The 20,438-nt window shown below is 35.3% G+C and overlaps 1 protein-coding gene across 1 annotated transcript in view; it reads left to right on the top strand.

Moving 5' to 3' along the window:
- The window catches only part of LOC101898060 (mucin-2), a 167,866-nt gene that overhangs the window by 51,653 nt on the left and 95,775 nt on the right, over positions 1–20,438 (top strand). Inside the window, exon 3 of the mRNA XM_005176534.4 lies at positions 15,905–17,412. Coding sequence (XP_005176591.2) covers positions 16,533–17,412 — 880 coding nt within the window. The 5' untranslated portion in view covers positions 15,905–16,532. The remainder of the gene's footprint in view (positions 1–15,904; positions 17,413–20,438) is intronic.

The raw sequence follows: 20,438 nt of genomic DNA, 5'->3' as shown, positions 1-20,438 counted from the left end.
CGTTTCCGAAAGCCTTTTTGATGTTTTCAGATATAAATGGTTTTTTGATGTCTTACGGACATGCAGACCAGCTGTCACTACTCGTCTACGCACTGATCTCGAGCTTATATCCAATGATTGCTCTCTCACCAATCCAGTTGAACTCTTAAATATTTGTTTTTTATTTTTCTCACAATTTGTGGATCAGTACGGGCTGAAGTTTTCATGGCCTTCATCCGTTATAGACTGTTACTACCGATCCAGTTTCATAAAAGCGACTTAGTATACAGAAAAAAATATGAAATCACATAAATATTTATGAAATATTTCTCGGAAATCATTTTCTGTGATATGTTGTTTGGATAGTCACTGGTAATTTGCTGTTTTATCCAAAATCGGGTTAATTGACTTTACCAAACATTATTTTTTATATAAAAATGAATTTTGGTTTTATGTTTTAGGTTTTTAAAAAGTGAATAAAATATCTAATTTTTGAAAAAGTTACAGGGCATTCATTCTCCTTGTAATTTCAGTTGCTTTAGTTTTGGCCACCAGTGTATATCTGACAGCAAAACCTAACCAAAATTGATACTTTTTAACTTGTTTCAGTCTACGTTTCTATATTTTTGGGTGCCTGAAAAAATATGTTTTTGAGACCGCATCTGTAAATGTGGGTTTCCCATCAAAATTTTCCATTTTTCCACGTTTCTTATTTCTGCTTTATTTATTTTCCACGTTTTTTATTTCCACCTAACTAAATTAAATATTCCATAAAAATGCATACAAATTCAAATAAATTATATAATATTTGCCGTAATTAACAAATTGTTTACAATAGCCATAATAAAATAAACAAACCGACAATAAGAGCAACAACAACAAAACTAGACCACAAGAAAACAAGTGCAGACAAAGAAAAACCAATCACACACTTCAAAACATACAAATGTAAACACACACACAAAAGTGAATGTTGAACTTTAAAAATCAAAATAACCATTCAATACTAAACTGTGCAGTAAATAAACCCTGAAACAATAATCATACGTCTGTCCATTTTTTTTTTGAGATTTTATAATTTTTTTTCTTAGGTCCGTCCATCCGTCCGTCTATCTTAATGGATTTAATTTAATTTTTTTGTGAAATTGAATTTTGGTTTCTCATGCAAAAAGTGTGTGAAAATCTAAATCGCATTCAAATCTTTGCCAAGATGTCGTTTCATTATTTATCGCCGAACGACCGTTAGCTTTGAGAGTAGATAGACCCAGCTCTTGATAGCTGTAAACCAATACCAGTGCAGTTTGTGATTCTGGCTAGAAACTGTTGGCTGGACGAGCATTAGCCGGTGCATATTTGTTGCCTTTAGATTTTTTTTTGCTTTTTTTGTCATATTTCAATTCTATTGATCTTTGAACACTTGGCAGGCAATGGTGCCTGTGGTTGGCTAGCAGGTCCAATGGAGTTTGGTTTGTTATTCGGCGCTAAAATTTATGATTTCGTATGAGCGAAGTTTGGTTTTCTCAATTTATATTGACCCACAAAAAGATGTTGCATGCGCATGCGCATTGAAGAAATAAGGAGTGACGCCGCTCACATCTGTGGACGTTGAAATAATAACGTTGATGTATGTGTATGTGCTCAAGAGGTGCAGGGATGGAAACTGTAGGTGTTCAGAATTTTGAAATTTTGCCCGAGGGTCAGTTCTAGTTCGTAGGTGTGTGGTAAGGCTGGGTTTTTCGAAAATCGTACTAAAAGGGTACGAAAAGTACTAAACTGTACGAAAAATTGAATACTTTGTTATGGACAAATGGAATGAGCTAGGAATTTAGAATAAGAGTCACGGATGGAGTGCAGGATAGATGTATCAACGGGTTATAATTAACGTTTTTTGGAAATTCGGACTTTAAGGTAAGGACAAGTTCTAAACTTTTAAAATAGTACCATTTGGTATTTTATGAATAGATAGAGCCGAAATATTGAAATTTGCAAGTTTGATACAGCGCTAAGTGTGCGAACAGTTGTAAATGGTACTAAATTTGGAACAGTTTGGTTTAGGGTGAACGGCTGCAGCAGAAAATTGGAGTCCCTGTTTGTGGTAGGTTTGCGATAATGTACTAAATAGTACTATATTTGGTACGATTTGATATGAGATGAACAGATAGTGCTTGCAGTTTGAAAATCCATATTAGGGTCGCGGTTCATATGTAGCTTTGACATAAGGAGGTGGCTTTGGACGAACAGTACTAAGGTACTAAATTTAAGGATTCCAGCCCAATCCTTTCACCCAATACCAAATTTAGTACCATTTAGTACTTTTCGTGTAGGATGTCTTTCCGGAATCCATCGCTTCTACCATGACTAAAGGTATTTATTTAGTTTTTTTATACCCTCCACCATTCTATGGAGGGTATATTAACTTTGTCATTCCGTTTGTAACTCCTCGAAATATTCATGTCAGACCCAACAAAGTATATATATTCTTGATCAAAATTCTAAGTCAACTTAGCGATGTCCGTCTGTCTGTCTAGGTCCCATTTTCATATAGCCCCCATATAACGGTACCTCCCGATATTCAGTATTTTGATGACTTTAGCGACATCATTCACCGGAATTTTTTAAAATTTGGCATTTGAAGTTCAAAATGGATACTTCACCCTAAGACAGAAAATTGTATGTGCAGGTCCACATCTTCGTATAGCTCCCATATAACGATACCTCCCGATATTCGGTATTTAGGTGATTTTAGCGTCATTATTCACCGGAATTGTTTCAAATTACGTATTTAGAGTTCGTAATGGGAACTACAGTCTGTGACAGAAAATTGTCTATGCTGGTCCAGGTCTTCGTATAGGCCCTCTATATTTCAGTACCTCCCTATATTCGGTATTTTGACGAGTTTAGGTACAAAACTTACCGAAATTGTTTGAGATGTCGTATTTGAAGTTCGTAATGGATGCTAAAGCCTATGACAGAAAATTGTCTATGCTGGTTCAGGTCTTCGCACAGTTCCGATATAACGGTACCCCCCAATATACGATATTTTGATGATTTTAGCTACATTATTCACCGTTTATTTCAAGTTTCGAATTTAAATTTGGTAATGACTTATGACAAACAATGCCTATGTAGGTCCACATCGTATAGACACCAATATAGCGGCTATATTCGGCATTTTTAAAATTTTAACAGAATTTTTTAAGGATTTTATTTCCAAATTTGTTCCAAATAATGGAGGGTTTTACTGCTTTTTAACTTGTTTTTTTTTCAAACTGAAAAAATATGAGTTTTAAGGACTAAAAAGACCTAACACGAACTTTTGGAACAAATCTTAAATTTTAAGCTGGATTTTTCGCTGACGAAGGTAGCGGGTACTTGCTAGCTGGCTATGAAGTTCTTCTTAAATTGTAGAATTTGTGATGGCCAGTTACATAATGTTGGTCTTCTATAAATGGGCGACCTTTTGCATGACATTATTAAATGCAGATTCTTTATAGACCGAAGGCATTATTTCTGTCGATATTCTACAGATAAAAATAGTACCACCAATCCCTCAATTTGCAACTATTGTAGTTTCCTTTACCCATCCCTGATCAGTGGTGTACCACAACACCTATTCTCATTTCATCACAATTGCTGTGAATAAATTATTTTAGTTTTTTTTTCAGATTTTGTTTATCGCTGCGAATGCGCTCAAAGTAAAAGTTGTTTTTCTGAACATCGATCGTTGTAATCATAAGCGTTCGTTTTTTGTTCTTGTTATAACGGTGCGGCGATGCAGTTCGTTCAATTAGCCGGATGTTATTTTAGAAATCTTCATTTAGAAAACAAAACAAGACAAGTTAACATGCCGGCGGGTGATGCCGCCATTGAATATGCCATCTTCGTGTAAATATTTATGGGAGAGTGTGTTTTTTTGCAAATATAATTTATTCGGCTCTGTGGCGGAAATATGCAACAACGTCTAATTTGTTATTCTTGAGATTAAAATGTTCAATAAAACAAGCCAGAGGGATTGTTGGCCGGTCACACCTTAAGAACTCGTCAAGAGAACATAGATTTTTGCAATTGAATTAAAGTTGGAAAATTCTTTAAAAAAAAACATTTATGTTTTGCATGCCTTTCCAAAGTTCCTTAAATATTTGGAATATTTAATATACTCTGATCAAATTTTGAACTATAGAGTTTTCTCCGAATTACGGTTATGAAAATCTGTTATTTTTTTACGACTTTTAAGTATTTAGTTTAGGCTCAACAAAAAGATATATGGACAATATATCGATCTGAATATATTTATTTGCCAGTTTGGGGTCTTAGTGGGTATAATCTTCTCTTGAAGGAAATTCTCAATATAGGTCCACCAATCGGTATAGGTTCCATACAACAGTACCTCCTGGCTTGACCACAAGTGCCGAACGGATAACCTATAATTTGACCCTTTATCTTTACAGTAGATGGAAACTCGGCTTGCATTTTTTTGAAATATTTTCGGGTTTTTGGAGGTTTTTCTCACTATTTCCACCTAAGGTTCCACTTGCACTTTGATATTTAGTAAACTATCGGTATAGTATCCTTATTCGTTTTTGCATAGGGCATGCTGTGGAATAGCCCAAATATTACAGTAACCCATTACTGTAATTTAGTATTTTTGGTATATTGAGGTTCCATCTAGGTCCCATAAATGTTCCATATTGATGGAGCATGGAGAATATAGCACATGTTGAAATCACTCCAAATATTTGGAGTTTCAAATTTTTCCAACAATTTGGGTAGTTCGTGTTGTGGAGAGAATAAAAAGCTAACGAGACACAGTGATTCAATATCGTTTTTACCCACTTTTTTAATTTTGAAAAAAAAACTCAAATCCAAAACTTAAAGAATTATCAATAATAGAATTCGACATTATACTCAACAAATTTTCACAATTTTTTGATTACATTATTTTTTACTAATTATAAAACAACTCTAAAAATCGATTAACTGTGTACAAACATTTTTGTCACACCTAACAACACATGTGGGACCACTGTGCACCGGGTCAACATTTTTAATATCCATGAAACTCATAAAACTAGAAATGAAAATTTGATTACTTTTCATTCAATTCGATACAACTCAATTAAAATTTTAGAACACATTTTCAAAACCAGTTCCTTCTCCCCACTACATTGACATCCATATAAAATTGCATGATCCCTTCACCAAATATCCAATTTGGTACCACTTGGTGCTTTTCATTTCCAAAACTATCTGCATATCTCAATTCCAGATACCAACAGAGACTTCAATATCAAATTTCGGGATTCCAGTTTTATCTCTTCACCCAATACCACCAAGACCACAGTATCAAAATTTCGGGTTTCCAGCTCCATATCTTCGCCCAAAACCAACAATAGTACCATTTAGGACTTTTCGTACAACTATAGTACACATTCCCAAAACCACCTTCATATGTCCAGCCTACACATGAACAACGACCCCAATACCAAATGTCAAATTTCAAGCACTACCTGTTCACCAAATACCGAATTATACCAAATATAGTATTATTTAGTATTTTTCGTGCACTTGTAGTACACATTTCAATAGCCAACTGTTTTTCACAAACCTAGCATTAATGGGGATTCCATACAAAAATTTTAAATTTCTACTGCCACCCGTTCACCCTAAACCCAACTATTCCCTATGTCGTACTATTTAGTACAGTTCGCGCACTTAGTGCATATTTCTGAAACCACTTCCATACCTCAAACCCTGATACCAAAAGAGACCTTAATATCAAATTTGAGGATTCCAGCTTCATCTTCTCACCCGATATAAAATTTAGTACAATTTAGTACTTTTCATACAGAAATTAGGACGCATTTGCAAAACACCGCCAATTCTCAGACATGGATACCATCAGTAATCTAAATATCAGACTTTTGAATTTTATCTCTATCTCTACACCCAATATCAAATATAGCACCTGGTACCAAATATAGTACTATTTAGTACTATTTGTGCACTTGTACACAAACTGGGGCTGCAGTACAAAATTTCAAAATTCTAGCTTTATCCGTTCACCCTTAATCAAACTGGAATTTGAGGATTCCAGCCATATACCTTAACTCAAAACTAAATTTAGTACCATTTAGTACTTTTTGTACAAATATAGGACGCATTTCTAAACCAACGCCAAATCACAAACACAGATGCCATCAGTAATCTAAATATTAAATTTTAGAATTATATCTCTCCATATAGTACATTTCGTACAACTATAGTTCGCATTCCCAAAACCACCTCCTTATTTTGATATTTTGATGATTTTAGCGACATTTTTCACCAGAATTGTTTTAAATTTGGCATTTGAAGTTCGTAATGGATACTACAGCCTATGATAGAAAAGTGCCTGTGCAGGTCCACGTTTTGGTATAGACCCCATGGTACCTCCCTATATTCGGTATTTTGATGATTTTAGCGACATTATTCACTTATTATACTCTCCACCTTGGAAAGGAGGGTATATTAACTTTGTCATTCCATTTGTAACATCCTTAAATATTCGTCTTAGACCCTATAAAGTATATATATTCATAATCAGCATAAAATTCTAAGTCGATTTAACGATGTCCGTCTGTCTGTCTGTCCGTCTGGCTGTCTGTTGAAATCACGATACAGCCCACATTATTTGACGTAGAGCGCCAAAATTTAGCAGAGCTATTTGCATTGTGTCTAGGATGGTTGGTATTGAAAATGAGATATATCGGTCCACGTTCTGGTATAGTCCCCATATAACGGTACCTCCCGATATTCGGTATTTTGATGATTTATGCCACATTTTTTCACGGATTTGTCTGGAAATTGGTATTTGTAGGTCATAACGGGTCCCTGAGCGTGTGGCAAAACATTGCATGTATAGGTCTACGTTGTGGTATAGCCCCCATACCTCCCGATATTCGGTATTTTTATGGTTTTTGCCACATTTTTTCACTGATTTGTCTAAAAATTGGTATTTGTGTTTCATAATGGGTCCTAGTTCGTGTGGCGAAATATTGTAATTATAGGTCCACGTTTTGGTGTAGCCCCCTTATAACGGTACCTCCCGATATTCGGCATTTGAATGGTTTATGCCACATTTCTTCTAATGTTTCTTTTACCCTAAAGTGGATGGTATTAAAAGTTTGGCCCGGCCGAACTTACTTTTTCTACTTGTTTTTTTTTTTTAAGTTTCGCATTTGAATATTGTAATGGCTTATGATAAAAGTTGCCTATGCACGTCGGATTTAATTTTTTTTTTTTTGAAAATTGCCAAAATCGTTCCAAATGATGGAGGGTATAAAAAGTTGTTTATACCTCAACTGGTCAAAGCATTTCTGTGGAACAGTAAAAATTTGCACACTCGCAGTGACTGAATTGTCAAAATTGCTCCCTCAACCTTTGCATTATCGATCAGCATCGAGTAACAATTTTACAAATTTGTTACAAATTATTGAGTTGTCAAAACACACCCATGTCGTTATTAATGACCTCGACCGCTTTAATATTGAGACATCTATTCCCCTGGAATTTATGAATAAATCTAATTTATTATTTTTATAGGGTTTATTGAACTTCATATATCGCGATGCGAAAAATTCAAACAATTTGGTACTACATTTTATTTGTCAAAATGTTTCAAAAATAAAAAAATTAAAAAATTTGAAAACAAATTGAGTGATAATGGCCATAATGCCGGCAATAGAATGCAGCTGTTGTTTTCTTTTTCATGTAGAGTCAGTATTGTTTATCAATTTGTTCTGGTTTATTCATAAGCGCTTATTAATTATTCCCGGGTTTTATTGAACAGGTATGGCTTTTAAATTTACTGAAATCGAATTGATTTAAAAACATCACAATATTTCTGAAACATTTACATTTTAAACAAGTTTATTGTAAAATAAAACAAAAAACATGATCGGCGTTCAGCGACCAGCATTTATTGAGGTTATAAGCAATCGCCACGAAATGCTGCTGCTGTTTTTTTTTGACAATAAAAATTTTGCGTATTTTCATTAAGCACAGCAAGAGCGAGAAAAAACGTTGCACTTGTGGCAAAAAAACGAGATGCAAAGTTGTCCTTGGATTTTTTTTCGGTTGTCTACTACATCCACACTTACTTACACATATGTATGTGTGGATGTGTCTCAATTTCGGTCAAGTAGAAACAACCTTCACTTCAGCAACAGCTAATTACATGTGTTGAAAAAAGCAAAATTACATATAAACTTTTTATTGCAATCATGAATTTTTGGCAATATTTTTTTTCGTAATTTAATTTAATTGAAAGAAATAATGAAATAGATTTTGAGTTATTTTCTGTTGGCTCCGATGAAATTAATATGTGGATAATAGGTATTTGGAGTTCTACAATCTATATCTATAAAATAAATGATATATATATGGCTGAAAATTGGTGAGGAGGTAGTTAAAAGCCCAGAGATGGAAATAGTATACTTTTTATTTTGTAAGTGAACTAAAAGGCACTAAAAATGTAATCCATTGTATTGCCAGAACCGACAGAGGTAGAATTCTAAAATTTGGGAATTTCGGATTTTTTAAATTAGAATTAAAAGTGTACTAAAGTACTGATAGGCACTATACAGGTTGACATAAAAAAACTGCAACAAAAGTCAAACGCCATGATTTTTAAATTTGATTGAATGAAAGCAAAAAATGTCGGAAATACCATCAAATTTTAGAATAAGTTTAGATTTTTTTGAAGTGGTCACCTTTGGCACGAATTATGGATTTCAAACGGCCAATGAAACCGTCACACACAACCCGAATGTTGCTCTGCGGTAGTTTGGCCCATTCCCGGCGAAGCGCTTGCTTGAGGTGATCGACACTTTGGCATTTTTTAGTGCCAACCCTGCATTCCAAAATACTCCATCCACAATAGTCAAACGGATTGGAGATTTTCGTGGCCGTTGTGCGCTGGAAATGAAGCGGGAAACCTCATTTTGTAACCATTCTGGGGGAGCGCATGCTGAGTACTGTTATAATGTACAAGGTCTGCGGCCAAAATTTTTGCGTGCCTAAAGCTTTAATACACCCTCCAGAATATTATTGCGACAATATTCGGCATTTATTCTGATACTACGGTCGATTAATACAAGCGGAGAGCGACTATCAGCTGTTATGGTGGCTTACACCATCACCATGGCCGGCGCTTGAGTTCTGGTGGCCAACCGAAGGTGCACACCAAGTAATTACGACAAACTGCTGGACAACGAATGTTTTCTCATCGGAGAAAACCGAATTCGGCAGTTCAACACTTTCGGCAAAGCAAAACAATTCTTTAGCTCTGTTGAGTCTGTTTTCTTTCTGTTGCGGTGTAAGTCCTTGCACTTTTTGGTATTTCCCCGAGCTCATTTTTCAATATTTGCCGAATGGAATATTGCAATATGTTCAGCTCACGTGTCATTTTTCGGCCACTGCGACGCGGTTTTCGATCAAGTCGCTTTTTTACTTTTCGAACTATTTCTGCTTATGTTGCTGTTTTCTTCCGTTCACTTCCTTGACGACGGACTACGCTACCAGTATCACGGTAACGAGCGATGGTACGAGACACAAAAGATTTATTCACATTTAAATGCTGGAGAGCTCTAACCATAGCCACTCGTGGGTTTCCAGCCAAATATAAAGAAATTCACGCTCGAATTCCATCACGAACAACTTTTTTTCTGGAAAATTCTCACCAAAAACAATATAATGAGCTGTCACTGGAATAATTTTAACAGTGGCTTAGGAATGACAGCAGTCTGAAGATGGTTGCAGTTTTTTCATCTCACCCTGTATATGTATTTCTTACAAAGGAAGAAATATACAGGTCTTTTGACTATTCTTCTACAATGGATTTTATGAATTCCAATCGTTTGGCTTTGATAGACAATCCTGAAGTTTTTTCACGGACAGATTCTTCAGGATAACAAAGGGCGAGCGAATCGCCAGTGTTGACTGGAGCTCCTCAAGGTTTACTCTTAGGCAGGATATTATACAACATATTTTCCTGCGACATCCCAGCTTCTCCCTCTGGCGGTATCATCCTCTTGGATGATATCCTTTAGCCTTTTCCGGTCCCCTCGCTAGTCCGATCCATAGGCGCACTTACGAGTACCTCGATGCCCTCCATATGTACTTCGTTAGATGACGGCTAAATTTGAATGTAGGGAAATGTTGTGCTACGGCCTTCTATGCTCGACCGGGCATAAAACACTCAAATTTTAGGAGGTGTCAGCCAGTTCTGAAAATAGGCTTGGGCCGGCTGGAACTGTCGTCGCCTATACCTTCCCCTGCCTGGTTTTATATTTCATCTCACCAGATGGAAAGGCTAAGTTTGTGGGAGATATATATACTGTCCTCATTTTTGGGCCTCCGTAAATGTTTACTCTAATTTTTAATTATTTAGTTTTTAAGTTTTTCATAGCCCTTTTTATACCCTACACCACAAGGTGGTCAGGGTATTATGTCTTTGTGCATTTGTTTGTAACAGGCAAAAGGAAACGAGATAGACCCGTAGTTCCTTTTGATGATATGCATAGAATCACATTCTGAGTCGATTTATGCATGTCCGTCCGTCCATGTATTTTGTAAACAAAGTACAGTTCGCATTTATTGCCCTATCCAGATGAAATTGTGCACAAATCATTTGTTTGGCCCAACGACGAACCCTATTGAAATTGGAGATAATCGGTCAAAATTTAGATATAGCTCCCATATATATCTTCGTATGGAATTTTGCACGTACGATCAGATTGGACCTAAAAATAAGTATGCCAAATTTGATCGAAATCGGTTCAGATATAGCTATAGCTCCCATATATATTGTTCATCCGAATTGCTATTTTTGTCCTCCGCAGCAGAAATATGCACCCTGTAACAACAATATTTGGGGAAATATATCAAATACAGCTCAGAAATACATTTGCTAAATTTTATCGAGATCGGTTCAGATTTGGATATAGCTCCCATATATAACTTCGTCCGATTTACCTTTGATTGTGCACCAAACGTCTAATATTTGGCCAAATTTGGCACATACGACCGAATTGAGTCTAGGAGCTAGTATGTTAAATTTGGTGAAGATCGCTATAGCTCCCATATATATTGTTCATCCGATTTGTCATATTTGTTACCCACAGCCGTAATATGCACTCCAACGAGTGCATACCCACGATATTCAGGGAAATATATCAAATACAGCTCAGAAATATCTTTGCCAAATTTTATCGAGATCGGTTCCGATTTGTATATAGCTCCCATATATATTTTTATCCGATTGCAAATTAATTGTGCACCAAATGGGCAATACAAGTCCGAATTTAAAAGATACAAATGCTTTGGCATATTTAGTTCTTTGAACTTTCAATTATAATTATAATCATAACGTGTATGATTGAATTCTCCCATAAAAAATTTTAATTTTTAAGTGGAGCTCAACTAAATTAGCAAAGTGGTGTAGGGTATCATAAAGTCGGCTCCGGCCGACTTAAAGGCTTTCTTTACTGGTTTATAATTCTATTTTTCGGGGGCAGAATAAAAGTTGTAGCCATAAGACATTATGTAGCTTGTGGTGTCCAGAAATATGTTTTGGCACTTTTCTGTTAAGATAATGAAGGGGTTGTACAAATGCATGTTTATTTATATAAATAAATAAACATGCATTTGTATTTATATAAATAAAATAAACATGCATTTGTACAACCCCTTCATTATCTTAACAGAAAAGTGCCAAAACATATTTCTGGACACCACAAGCTACATAATGTCTTATGGCTACAACTTTTATTCTGCCCCCGAAAAATAGAATAGGTTTAAGTAATTTAGCCTATGTTAGTAATAAGATTTAAATTAATAAAACGGCCACAGGCTAAAACTATGCATTTATCTCACATAGACTCAGTGGAAGTTTTTGAGGTTAAAATAAAAACATTTAAAAAATTGCAATAAAATAATATTTCAATTAGATTTAATTAAAAATTTAATTATGTGGTGCTTCAGCTGCAACTCTGTTGCAATCAAACAATCTATAATTTTATATTAATTGATGAAAATTGTGGAAAATTCGCGAAAAAAACAGTTTTTAATAACAATGGCAAAAATATTGTTCAAATTATTATTATTATTGCACAAAGAAAGTATAGACTTCCCACCACTTCTGGATATTAATCATCGTCGTCATAATCATCATCACAATGATTATTTATTTCTATTATTTTATTTTTTCCAACAAATGCATTGTTAAAATTGGGGTGCGTGCTAACAGTCAATTATAAATTGAAAAAAAAAAATCCAGATAGTAGTAGGTATATACTTATAAAACTACAATAATTAATGCATGCAATTAATAAATTAGTATTTTTATCAACGCTCATTTATCTTTGAATCGAAACACCACAACATCAAATATATATTTTTACAATGGCATTCTCCATTGATGGCAGATGCTGTAATACGCTAAAAATAAACAGAAAATTTAAAGAAAATAAAAATAAAAAAATCAAAACCATTCACTTCGTTTTAAAAAAGTATGTATAATTAACTAATAAAAACAATACATTACAATTTACATATGTTTGTTTGTGTGTAAGTCGGTTGGGAATGGAAGACAAAGTGTTGATGAATTGCATTAGTTTATTACGTTGTTAAATGCAAATTACAAGAAAATATTAAATGTCTTAATTGAAAAAGGTGTTTTTTTTTTTTAACCCACAGATGATAAAGGAGTGTTTTTGTTATAAGACATATTAAAAACCAGTATAGAAAGTTTTAAAGTCGGGCGGGCCGACTTTATGATACCCTACACCACTTTGCTAATTTAGTAGAACTCCGCATAACAATTAAACGTTTTAATGGGAGAATTCAATCATACACGCTATGATTATAATTATAATTTAAAGTTCAAAGGACAAAATATGCCGAAGCATTTGTATCTTTTAAATTCGGACTTGTATTGGCCATTTGGTGCATAATTAATTTGAAATCGGATAAAAATATATATGGGAGCTATATCCAAATCGGAGCCCATCTCGATCAATTTTGGCAAAGATGTTTCTGAGCAGTATTTGATACATTTCCTTGAATATCATTGTTACGGAGTGCATATTACGGCTGTGGGTAACAAATATAACAAATCGGATGAACAGTATATATGGGAGCTATAGCTATATCTGAACCGATTTCGATCAAATTTGGCATACTAGCTTCAAGTGCCAAATTTCATCCCATTTGGACAAATATTAGACTTTTGGTGCACAATCAAAGGTAAATCGGACGAAATTATAAATGGGAGCTACATCCAAATCTGAACCGATCTCGATAAAATTTAGCAAATGTATTTCTGAGCTGTATTTGATATATTTCCCCAAATATTGTTGTTACAGAGTGCATATTACGGCTGCGGAGGACAAAAAAAAAAAAAAAAAAAAAAAACAAATCGGATGAATAATATATATGGGAGCTATAGCTATATCTGAACCGATTTCGATCAAATTTGGCATACTTATTTCCAGGTCCAATCTGATCGTACGTGCAAAACTCCATACTATTCGGACTGATATTACGCGTTTGGTGCACAATAAAAGGCAAATCGGACCAAGATATATATGGGAGCTATATCTAAATTTTGACCGCTTATCTCCAATTTCAATAGGGTTCGTCCTTGGGCCAAACAAATGATTTGTGCAAAATTTCATCTGGATAGGGCAATAAATGCGATCTGTACTTTGTTTACAAAAATACATGGACAGACGGACGGACGGACATGCATAAATCGACTCAGAATGTGATTCTATGCAGATCATCAAGAGGAACTATGGGTCTATCTCGTTTCCTTTTGCCTGTTACAAACAAATGCACGAATACATAATACCCTGACCACCTTGTGGTGTAGGGTATAAAAATCAGCAATGAAGGGCATAAGAGACGTTAAAATATCATAACTCTGTCAATTATGAAAATATATCTAAATACAGGGTGGGATAAAAAAACTGCAACAAAGGCAAACGTCATAATTTTTACATTTTTTTTAATTTTATTGAATGAAAGCAAAAAATGACGAAAATAGCAAATTCAAGAATAAGCTTAGATTTGTTCGAATTGGTTACCTTTGGCACGAATTATGGCCTTCAAACGGCCAATAAAACCGTCACACGTTGCCCAAATGTTGCTCTTCGGTAATTTGGCCCATTCCCGGTGAAGCGCTTGCTTGAGGTGATCGACACTTTGCTATTTTTTTAATGCAAACCTTGCTTTCCAAAATACTCCAGACTCAATGGACCACACTATCACCATGGCCAGCGCTTGAGTTGTGGTGGCCAACCGAAGGCGCACATTTTCAGCTGACCTCTTTGCACCGAATGTTTTCTCATCGGAGAAACCCAAATTCGGCAGTTCACCACTTTCGACCAAGCGAAGCAACTCTTTAGCTCTTTTGAGTCTACTTTCTTTCTGTTGCGGTGTAATTTTTTTCACTTTATGGAATTTCAATGGCTTTACCCCGAGCTCGTTTTGCAATATTTGCCAATTGGAATATTGCGATATGTTCAGCTCACGAGCAATTTTTCGGCCACTGTGACGAGGGCTTCGATCAAGTCGCTTCTTTACTTTTCGAGGTTGCTGTTTTCTTCCGTCCACTTCCTTGACGTCGGGCTACGCTACCAGTATCACGGTAACGACGGTACGAGACACAAAAAATGTATTCACATTTAAATGCTGAATGCTCAAACGATAGCCACTTGTGGTCACGTTCCCACTCGATATGGTATGATTTGTGAATAACTCGAAGTCGTGTTGGTGGTATTTGTTCCGAAAGGACGTCATTTTGAATTTAAGTAAAAAATCTCTGAAAAAAATTCTCTAATGTTTTTTATTTCTCCTCTGGGTATATCCAACGCCGGCTACGCGATCCGAAGTATTTCTAATTTTGATGCCGGTGTGGTTAGCCGGCCTTTGCCCGAGGCTTGCTGTTTTTTCCTCTGGCTACGTTATTTCAATATATGAACTTAATCGGCTCGTCCGAGTTCAAAAGAGAAAGATAATAATAAATATTGTAGCATTTTTTATAGTGTCAACACTATACATTCTCTAGACTCCCAATATGGTGCCTTTTTTGACTTTTGGAGGTTCAAAAAATCAATGATTTTGATACAACTCCGGAACCGCTTTAAATAACTCCATCATCAGTGACCACTTGTTGGATAGGTATTTTCATAAGTTTTCAAATGGTTTTCCATTTCCGGGTCTTGGACCGTGACTTTCGGGTCAAATATCCGAATATCTAGGTCCGTTCCTAAAGAAAAAATACTTTCCTGAAATCACTAAAACACCTACCTCTGGAAGAAATTTAAAAAAAAATCCGATAGTTTTTTCTAAACTAGAGTTAAGTCTAAAATAAATATTTATTTATTGTAAATAAAATTAAATAAATATTATAATGATATTTTATTTATAAATAAAATCAAATAAATATATTATTTTATTTATATGAAATAAATATTAATTTTATTTAAATAAAAAATATTTTTAGTTTTTTGTATTTAAATTGTTTAACATATTAATTAAAAAATTAATGCTTGCTTAATTTGTTATTAATTTATTTATTTGTTTGTTATATTTTATTATTTTTTTGCATTTATCTCTGTAATAGTTTTTTTATCTTTTTTTTGAATAATATTTTTATGTATTTAAAACTATTTTGAAAAGTCGTAACCCAATCTTAGCCAAAAAAGATTTCCCCACAAAGAAGTCTTGGCCATATTTGCATTAAATGTTTTCTGTTTTTTTTTTTACTTCAAAAATTAAAATTCCAACACATTTTTCATACATTTTTTCGATTTATGAGCCACAACTACGGTACGAATATTCATGAAACTGTTTTTGTTTCTGTTGTTTTTTCCTTTTCCAGATACCAATGTTGCAACCAGATCTCAACCAACAACAAGTGAAAATAAGTCTACAACAAGACTTGAATTATTGTCGAAAACGCAAACAGCCACAGCTGAGTGGAGCCGAGCAGAAACAACAACACCATCACCACCACCATCAACAGCAGAAGCATCAGCCCAAACAGCAGCCAGATTTTGAAACCGGCATTTCAGGCAGCGGCGACTTTAGTGGTTGTGGTTTGAAAGACAATTACCATAAATGTGGCCTTAAAATAAACGAGAAAATTCTGCATAATTACAACAATTACGAATTGAGATAAAAACAGCAACTACAACAACAAAAAATTAAAACGGACAGAAAATATTGAAAATAGCAAATGATAAAAGGCGAAGAGTGTGAAAAACTTGCTACGAATCAAAAGGAAAAAGTACAAAATATTTTTTACTTGGAAAGCGAAAAAAAAAGAAAATTCGATCAGACTGACTGACTGACAGATCGACAGACAGAAAACCAGGCCCATGAGTGTTAAATTGAAAATTTTCAAAGCCCAAATTTTAAAGAGAAACTCAAGTTAATCGAAATAAAAAAAAAAACAGAAGAAAAACGAAAAACTGAAACAATCAAACTGCTACACCACGGTGCTTATCATGGTGCATTTGCTGATGATGTCTAGAGAGCCGTTAAGCCAAGAAACCGCCAAACCAAGCCAACATCAAAAACAGCAACAACACCAACAACATCAACTTCAAAAATTGCAACCACAAACGGAAAAACACAAAGAGCCTTCTTGTTGTTGTAAATGTGGAAATCAAGCGAATAGTAGAAGACGGAGAAGTCGTGCTGGTGTAGGTGGTGATGCATTGGGAGGAGTAGGCCCCAATAGTTGGAGTAGCGGTGCTGCATCATCGTCATCCCCACTCCCAACCACATCCACTTCATCATGGTGTTATCGTCAGGCTAGTGGCTTGCTCGGTGGCATTTGTTGGTGGTTGGTGTTGGTGGTATTTATGCTGATACTGTGTGGCAATTCAGCGGTTTCACAGCAGCTACAACAACAACAACCAACTTCTTATAATCTCAACAACAATGGCAATCAAAACAATAGTTCCACCGACAGCAGCAACAACAACAGTGCCAACATATCATGGCAAATTGCCACACCAAATAATGACAATGCAGCAGTGGTGCAGCCACAGCCGCTGACTTTAGAAGGAGGCGAGGGAAAACAACAGCCACCACCCGATGTTGTCTTGCCCTCAAGACAGGCAAGATTTTTTAAATTCACCACCACCACCACCACCGCCTCACCGGCATTAAATGGCAAGTCGCTTAACGTGACAACAATTGCAAATGGCGAAAGTGGTGGTAAAAATCGCAGCACTACTTCAAAATCTGTTACCGAGTCGTCGGATCTTAAAGATGACAGTAACAAAAACAACAACAACGATGACGACGAAGATTTGGATACCAATGACGATGATGATGATGATTTAGACAATTCATCTGAATTATTAAATGAATCAGAAGGTGAGTGTTTGTTTGTTTATTTATTTTTTTTTTTTTTTGTTGAAAACAATTTCTAAACATCTGTTCGTCTATTTTTTTTGTGGAGAAAATAATCTCCAAAAAAATTTGGATTTTTTGACAATAATTAAATGTATGCCTGTTATTTTTAAAATATGACATCTCCTGGGGAATGAGCGATTATTATTGGTATTAATAAATATTACATCATGTTGTTATTGTTGGGAATTTTTAAGTATCACATATTAGGGTAAAATTAATTTTACATTTTGAAAACAAAAATTGAAATGCTTTGAAATAAAGAATTAGAAGAAAAGAGGTTACAATAATAGCTGTATATTAAATATTTTTATACCCTACATCACATAGTGGTTAGGGTATTACATCTTTGCGCATTTGTTTGTTACATAGAGAAGGAAACGAGTTACTTTTGAGAATCTGCTAGAATCACTTTCTGAGTCGATTTATGCATGTCAGTCCGTCCGTGCATCCGCTTGTCCATGTATTTTAGTGAATAAGATACAGGTCGCATTTATTATTCGATTGAGATGAAAATTTTCCAAACAACACTTGTTTGGTCCAAGGACGAGAGAATCGATTCAAATTTAAATGTAGCTCCCATATATATTTTCAACCGATTACGGATTAATTGTGGACCATATGACCAATATCTACCGAATTTAGTCTAGAAGAAAGCACATCAAATGTGAAGAAAATCAGTTCAGGTATATCTATAGCTCCCATATATACAGGATGAGATGAAAAAACTGCAACCAACTTCAGACTGCTGTCATTTCTAAGCCACTCGTTCGACAGCTGTTAAAATTATTCCAGTGATAGCTCATTGTATTGTTTACAAGCGTACGAAAGCATTTTGGTGAGAATTTACCAGAAATAAAGTTATTCGTAATGGAATCCAAGCGTGATAGTGTAATTTCCTTATATTTGGCTGGAAAACCACAAGTGGCTATCGTTAGAGCACTCTAGCATTCAAATGTGAAAAAATCTTTTGTGTCTCGTTCCATCGCTCGTTACCGTGATACTGGTAACAGCGTAGCCCGACGTCAAGGAAGTGTTCGAAAAGTAAAGAAGCGACTTGATCAAAAACCCCGTCTCAGTGGCCGAAAAAAGCTCGTTAACTGAACATATCGCAATATTTCATTCGCCAAATATTGAAAAATTAGCTTATCCCGAGCTCCCATTGAAATTCCAAAAAGTGCAAGAACTTACACCGCAACAGAAGGAAGTGGACGGAAGAGAACAGCAACGTCAGCAGAAATGGTTCGAAAAGTAAGGAAGCGACTTGATCGAAACCCCCATCGCAGTGGCAGAAAATGGCTCGTGAACTGAACATATCGCAATATTCCATTCAGAAAATATTGAAAAATGAGCTCGGTGTAAAGCCATTGAAATTCCAAAAAGTGCAAGAACTTACACCGCAACAGAAAGAAAATAGACTCAAAAGAGCTAAAGGGTTGCCTCGCTTGGCCGAAAGTGGTGAACTGCCGTTTTTTTTCCGATGAGAAAACATTCGCTGTCCAGCAGTTTGTAAACAAACAAAATGTGCACCTTCGGTTGACCACCTGAACTCAAGCGCCGGCCATGGACATGGTGTGGGCGGCCGTAACAGCCGATGGTCGCTCTCCGCTCGTATTAATCGACCGTGGAATCAGAACAAATGCCAAATATTATCGTTAAAAAAAATATTCTGGAGGGCGTATTAATGCCTTGGACATGCAAACATTTTGTCAGCATACCTTGGACATTCCAGCAGGACTCAGCACGCGCCACCCAAGAATGGTTACAAAATGAAGTTCCTCGCTTTATTTCCAGCTCATTTTCCACCAAAATCTGAGGATACCAATCCGTTGGACTATTGTTTCTGGAGTATTTTGGAAAGCAAAGTTGGCATTACAAAAAAAAAAAAAAAAAAAAAAAAAAACATAGTGTCGGTCACATCAAGCAAGCGCTTCGCCGGGAATGGGCCAAAATACCGCAGAGCAACATTCGGGCAGCGTATGACGGTTTCATTGGCCTTTTGAAGGCCATAATTCGTGTCAAAGGTGACAAATTCGAACAAATCTAAACTTATTCTAAAATTTGAGGCTATTTCCGACATTTTTGCTTTCATTCAATAACAGGTCGTATTTATTGTCCCTATTTAGATTCGTTATAATCGGTCAAAATTTAGACATAGCTGCAATATATATTTTCGTCGGAATTACACTTTATTGTGCACCACCTGTCTAATATTTGTTCAAGGGAAATGAACTTCGGTAAATCTGACGGAATTCAGCCTAAAAGCAAGTGTTTTACATTTGATGAAAATCGGATCATACATATCAATAGCTCCCATACATATATTTCAACCGATTTTGTTGGAATTGTTTAAAATTGGCTAAAATCATGAAAAGGTTGAAGAAGTATTGAGATATGTGAAGTTGGCAAACAATCGGGTGCTTATTTTGCACTTTATGAGAGTTTGGGTTATACTGAATGTTGACCCTTTTTTGGAGGAGGTACAGAAAGGAGAGATGTGTCCTATCATCTTCACACCAAACCTTGTGTTAAGAGAAATGTTGGGTTGTGGGAAATTTGAAGACAATTATACATTTTATAACAGTTATGATTATTCAAAATATTAGGACCTATTATTTTCGCTTCTAACACTGATACAAATATTATGATTTACCATGTTTGAACTTAATCAGATGAACCTCTCTCTTTCTAAGGTGTAAATTATTTTCTTCAAAAATACTGCACTTTTGTGGGTTGGGTGGTATCAGAAGGGGTGGAACGAAAATGTCAATCTCCAAACTCAATATATGTTTGACAATTATATTGTGATGTGCCAAGTTTTGCCGAATATCCGATGATATTCTCTACGAAAATTATCGTGAGCAATAACCAGACGGACATCCTGAAACGGCTTTCGCACAAAGAGATAAAGGTCTGGAACAATTATTTCTAAGATGTACATTCGGCCGTATATTGATAGATTTAAAATAACTAATTATTAAATAATTATT

The sequence above is a fragment of the Musca domestica genome, unplaced genomic scaffold (assembly GCF_030504385.1).
Source record: "Musca domestica strain aabys unplaced genomic scaffold, Musca_domestica.polishedcontigs.V.1.1 45, whole genome shotgun sequence".
Taxonomy (NCBI): Eukaryota; Metazoa; Arthropoda; class Insecta; order Diptera; family Muscidae; genus Musca; species Musca domestica.
This window is presented reverse-complemented; position numbering and strand designations above follow the sequence as displayed.